Below are 5,822 nucleotides of genomic sequence, written 5' to 3'. Positions count from 1 at the left end.
ATGGAGAGTAAGGAGACTTGCTATTCTTACTAAGATTCAGTCTTTTTGTTTTTTGTTTTTTAAATAAATGCTTCTGGGACGGCTGCAAGGCTTTAGTTAATTTCCAGAGTTCTGAAGAAGTTGATTCTACCTTTTTTTTTTTTTTTTTTCATTTTTTTTTTTTTTTTTTTGTCAGTTTTTTTCATTTTTTTATGGAGGGAACTTTTTTTTTCTCAAGATATTAAATCTTTTTATTGACTACACATGATCATGGATGATACATAAATTTCAATCCCATCTATAATTTTATCTGGTACCATTAATTCAAATGAGATATATTGAATGGATGTGCCAACAACCATTTTTATAATCAAATAAATTAATGGCTTAGGTGACAATTTTATGGCGAATTCCAGGTTCTTAACGTAGTAACTGTCAGTTCAGCTACACAGTGGTTTCTGAAAATGGCTTCTCTGCCCCCAAGCAGCCCTCCTGTAAGGTTATATTGTTACAGCAGTTTTAGATTCACAGTCGGTGAAGCAAGAGTTTACGATTTTATTAAGCCGGCTGACTCAGAGGATGACTCAGAGGAGCTAATTTCTCCAAATTCTGAGCCCCGAATAGAGGACAACACGGGTCTATATGGGGTCAGAGTCCAGGGAGGGGCCAGGCTGCATACCTGTTTGAGGGCAAGGGGGAAAACCAGGGGGATTGGTCTCATTTGGTGACCTGATTAGCATTTTAGCTTGCCTCCTGGGCGGGAGAGGGCAGTGACTGGTTTTTACCTTTTCCTATTCAATATAAGTAAATTGAATGGGAATCTGGCATAACCCTGAAGGAATTCTAAACTTCACACTGTGGGGTAGTTTATCAAGATGGCTTCAGAGTAGACAAACTTTACACACACATTTATTCAGTGTCCTGATCAGACAATTACATTTTTATTCAGTGTCCTGATCAGACAATTACATTTAGCGTCAACACCTTGGGTGCGGGGTGGAGGTGGGGGAATCTACATTAAAATCATTGTTGGAATGCTTTATGCTTTCCACAGAACAGAAACTAAAATAACCTGTTACACAATTAGTCACAAATACACCCCTCGAGTTTGTTTGTTTTTTTCCCCATACACATGAGTATTGTCTAAAACATGTCTTCTTTGTAGCAGCTAGGACCTGCCACCACTGTGCTTGGCTGAGTTCACAAATCTGTTGTAACCTGTAGCTTCCCTGCCCCTTTCTGGCTCGCCTCTCCTGCTAAACTTTGTTTCCGGGCAATCATTAAAACCTTCTGCCACTCCCATAGCCACTGCTGCTGCTTGAACCGCCATAGCCACCTTGGTTTCGTGCTTTGGCAAAATATTGACCTCCACCACCATACGGGCCAGAGCTTCTGCCTCCAAAATTTTCTCCCTTCATGGGTCCAAAATTTGAAGATTGATTGTTGTAACTGCCAAAATCATAGCTTCCACCACCTCCAAAATTGCTTCCATCATTCCAAATCCATTATAACCATCTCCACTGCCTCCACATTGTGAGAAATGTTGTCTATACTGACAAACGCTCAAGTAATCCAATCTGTACTCATTTTAGTGAGAGTGGGGTGTTTTTTATTCGATTTTGCAAAATCGGGCTCCCAGCCGCGTAGACACAGGCAGATGCACTGCATGGCCTATTGACAAAGAGTTTCATTAACCTAGCTCGGAAAAAGCTCCTCCTCTATTCCCCTTTACTGGGTACTTTGGAGTTTACAATCTTTCCCGAATGGTGCCCACTAGTCCCTACAGGGAGCGTTCTCATCTAAAGTTAGTTTCACCCCTGAAGAGTCTAATAGGTCAAACTAGTCTCTTCTCAGAGTTCCCTTTTGTCATGCCAACCTGCTACCCGCAAGATATCCTTGATTCTGAAGATGGATCACCCCAACAGCTATTTCTCATAGTATCCACCACCACCACAGCTGCCACCAAAGCCACCTTGTCCACTGAAGTTTCCTCCATGACCAAAGTTGTCATTTCCACCAAAACCACCTCCATGGCCACCACTGAAGTTTCCAGAACCACTTCGACCTTTTTGATTGGAGGAGACACTGGCCATCTTTTACTCAGACAGGGCATTCCTTACTTCACAGTTGTGGCCAGTCACAGTATGGTCCTTCTGAATAACAATCTTATGTTACAAACGCAAAGCCACTGTCTCAGTCTGTCATGATTTCAGTCACTTCAATCTTACCATTCTGCTCAAAAGAATCTCTTAGGTGATGCTCTTTGGTGTCTTCTTTAAGGCCACCAACAAAAATCTTCTTCACAGTTAAGTGGGCACCTGGTCTTTGAGAGTCTTCTCTCGTGAAGCAGCCCTCTTTGGTTCCACCACTCTTCCATACACCTTGTGTGGCCTTGCATTCATGGCTGCAGCCACCTTTTCTCTACAGCAGAGTAAGTGACCAACCCAAGGCCTCTGGGGCGCTTGGTGTTTGGATCTCCTAATACCACATAGTCCGTGAGCATGCCTCAGTGCTCAGAATGGCTCCTCAGGCTCTCATCTGTTGTTTCGAAGCTCAACCCTCTGATGAAGAGTTTCCGCAGCTGTTCGGGCTCTTTAGGAGACTCTGACTTAGACTTACGGCAGTGAGAAAAATAAAAAAACACTAACTATGCTTCCTCTGAGCTGTCCACAAGCAGAAAAGCTGGAGGGGAGACTTTTCAGAAGTCTTTATTCCGCTGCCTTTCCTGACATCCTTCCACCCAAGGTTAGGCCAGAGAAGCAAACAATGGCTTTGTACCTAAAATAATTTTTCTCCTTTCACTGTACTAGCTTGACTGTGTATGAGTACTTTGAAATCATAGAAACCTGACTAGAACAGATACTCTATTAAAAAAAAAATCCCTGTGTCTTAACCATGGTTATGTGCCTTGGAGTCGGTCCAACTTACAACGACCTTGCACAGGGTTTCCGAGGCGGTAAATCTTTATGGGAGCAGAAAGTCTTGTCTTTCTCCTGTGGAACACCTGGTAGTTTCAAACCTTGAAGTTCGCAGCCCAATTCGTAACCACTATGCTACCAGAGCTCCTTTGTCTTAACCATAGATTGTGATAATCTCCTAAATTCAGTGAACCTGTTGTTGTTGTTGTTAAGTGCTGTGGAGTAGGTTCTAATTCATAGCCACCCTGTACAGGGCTTCAGGGTAGTGGCTGGTGAGTTTGAACCACCAATCTTGTGATTTAAACAACCTCGTGGTCCAGGATTTATCCTACAGTGCCACACCAGGACTCCTGCATCCTGTTAAATGGGTACCTATTAGTTCATTATGTGGCTCAAACCTGTCTTCTATAATTGAGCCCTTAGGTATATAAGGAGTTCTAGGCATTCAGCTCCCTACATTCTGATCTCTTATTTTTATTGAACCCTCAGACTTGCTTTTTATCTTTATTGTGGTAAATAAAACACATATCACAAAACTGCCATTTCCAGCATCCTTAAATATACAATTCATCACATTTCACTGTGCTTTGCAACCATCACTGCTTTCCATTTCAGAAAGTTTCCATCACCCTAAACAGAAGCCCATTACCTCATAAGCAGTAACTCTCCATTTTACCTAACCCCACCCCTGGTAACCATGATAGACTTTGATCTGTATGCATTTGCCTTACTGGATATTTCATTTACGTGCAATCATGTAGTATTGGCCCTTTGCAGACTGGCTTATTTCATTCACCATAATGTCAACTTTGCTTTTGATTCACAGTCAAATCCACAGGTGCTGTACCATACCTGATGGAATTCAGAACTCTGGGAAAGGGGCTGATGTTCAGACAGCTGATGTCACACAGCCTGGGTCCTGGTTGGTATAAAAATTGGAGCTAGACGGTGGCTGTTCCTCTCCTAACTCTTAGATCTTAATTAATCCTGAACAGATAACCACAACGTTCTCAAATTAGAGGTTTGAGAAATTCCTGAGAAGATGTCTGATTCCCTAAAGTTGGTGTTCATTGTGATTTTTCTGTACAGTTGGCCTTCACCCAGTTCTGAAGAGTCAAAATGTGGTAAGTATGCTTGATAGGTTAATTTTTCCTTCTGACTTATTTTCTTACAATATCAGAGTGCTTGATTAAACAAATGACATATTCCAAACAAACTGGATTTCTAGGAAGGATTTAGGAAGGAAAATGGTAGAGGAAGGCCTATGGTCTACCACAAAGACAGAGAGAGGGATGGGGGCTTCTGGAAACCTGGAGTATGCAGAGCACTTCTGTCTCTGGACCTGTGGAAAGGATTTGGCTGGAAGCTCCCAGCAATCTCCTTAAACCCTGAGGTTGTTGTTAAGTACTGTGGAGTCGATTCCGACTCATAGTGACCCTGCACAGGGTTTCTGAGGCTGCAGATCTTTATGGGAGCAGAAAGCCTCATATTTCTCCCTCGGGACAGCTGGTAGTTTCGAACTGCTGACCTTGAGGTTAGCAGCCCGATTCGTAACCACTATGCTACCAGATGACCCAGTTATTCGGGAGGAAAGCCACTAGCTCAACCACTAGCAGGCCCCTTTGCTGTCCTGACAGCCTCATACGAAGGAGAGATGGAGGTTCTGCCCACTTCTCTCCTCTGATGTTCCTTCTCCCTGGATTTTGTATTTCAGTTCTTTCTCATCCACCAACAAACCCTTGGCTCCAATCCTGGGCCTGCTTAGGCTGCTCAGGGACGATTCGCTTCTGTTAGACGCCTAAGGATCAGAGTTTGGCTTTCCTTCATATTCTCCCAAGTGCGTTGAGGTGGTTGTGTGTATGCGCTGACAGGGCAGCTGATTCATGACTGGGCCTGCACTTCTCTTCCTAGAAACCTGTGCAACATTTGACCTCAAGACAATCATCCTGATCAGTATCGGGAGCGGCATCCTGCTTGTAGTACTTGTGCTGATGGGGCTCATCATCAAGCTTTACTCCAAAGTGGCCACCTCAGCCAAGCCAGTCACGTGAGTCACAGTGGGACCCCGGGGCTCTCTGACCACACCCAGGGCAGTGGCTTCACTGGAGGTGATCACCCAGTGTGGCAACTCATGATGCTTCCCCTTCCACAGGCCTCCTGACATACCTGACCACACAGCGTCCTTCGTTACATTTACTATCAATTTTAATCATAGACTGTTGTTGTTCAGTGCCGTCGAGTCAGTTCTGACTCACATTTCTGAGGAGCGGGTAGGGACTTTGAATCAGCGACTTTGCAGCTCAAACTGACCTTGCGGTCACGTGCTTATCCTTCATTGCTGCACGAGTGTTTGTTCCATCCTGGTGTATTATATTGTTGTTAAATGCTGTCCAGTTGGTTCCAAATCCTAGCAACCCTATATAGGATTTCCGAGGAGCAGCTGGTGAGTTTGAACCACCAACCTTTCGGTTCAGTGCTTATTCTACAGCGCCACACCAGGGCTCCAGTCATAGACTAATGTGTGGTATAAATCATAAACGGCTTCAATGTAATAGTCCTTCTTGTTGTTGTTAAGTACTGTCAAGTCATTTCCAACTCATAGTGACCCTGAATAGGATTTCCAAGGAGTAACTGGTGGGTCTGAATTGCCGACCTTGCAGTTAGCAGTATGCTTATCTGACAGTGCCACACCAGGACTCCATTATATTAATAACAACAACACATTTGCTTTCTAAAACCTTTCTATATTGAATTATAACATTCCTGGTAACTTAACAGTAACAGTAAAAATGTAAATTTTATTCTCCTTTTCCTTTAATTACTAATTCTCAAAAAAAATTATTGATATGTAATCAGCAGTAAAGGACTTGTTGGGGGATGGGGTGAGTGGGTGGAGGAAAAAAAAAATAGTTATTGATATAGATT

General features: G+C 43.3%; 1 protein-coding gene across 1 annotated transcript; it reads left to right on the top strand.

Moving 5' to 3' along the window:
- Positions 1-4,948, top strand: LOC102815217 (protein FAM24A-like). The gene is made up of 2 exons (XM_006867462.1): positions 1-7; positions 4,809-4,948. Exons 1-2 carry the CDS (start codon positions 1-3, stop codon positions 4,946-4,948), a joined length of 147 nt encoding a protein of 48 aa, XP_006867524.1.
- The last annotated feature ends 874 nt before the right edge of the window (positions 4,949-5,822 follow it).

This window comes from Chrysochloris asiatica, unplaced genomic scaffold (assembly GCF_000296735.1).
Source record: "Chrysochloris asiatica unplaced genomic scaffold, ChrAsi1.0 scaffold00105, whole genome shotgun sequence".
In the NCBI taxonomy this organism is placed as follows: Eukaryota; Metazoa; Chordata; class Mammalia; order Afrosoricida; family Chrysochloridae; genus Chrysochloris; species Chrysochloris asiatica.
The sequence above is the reverse complement of the archived record's forward strand: the minus strand, read 5'-3'. Positions and strand labels throughout refer to the sequence as shown.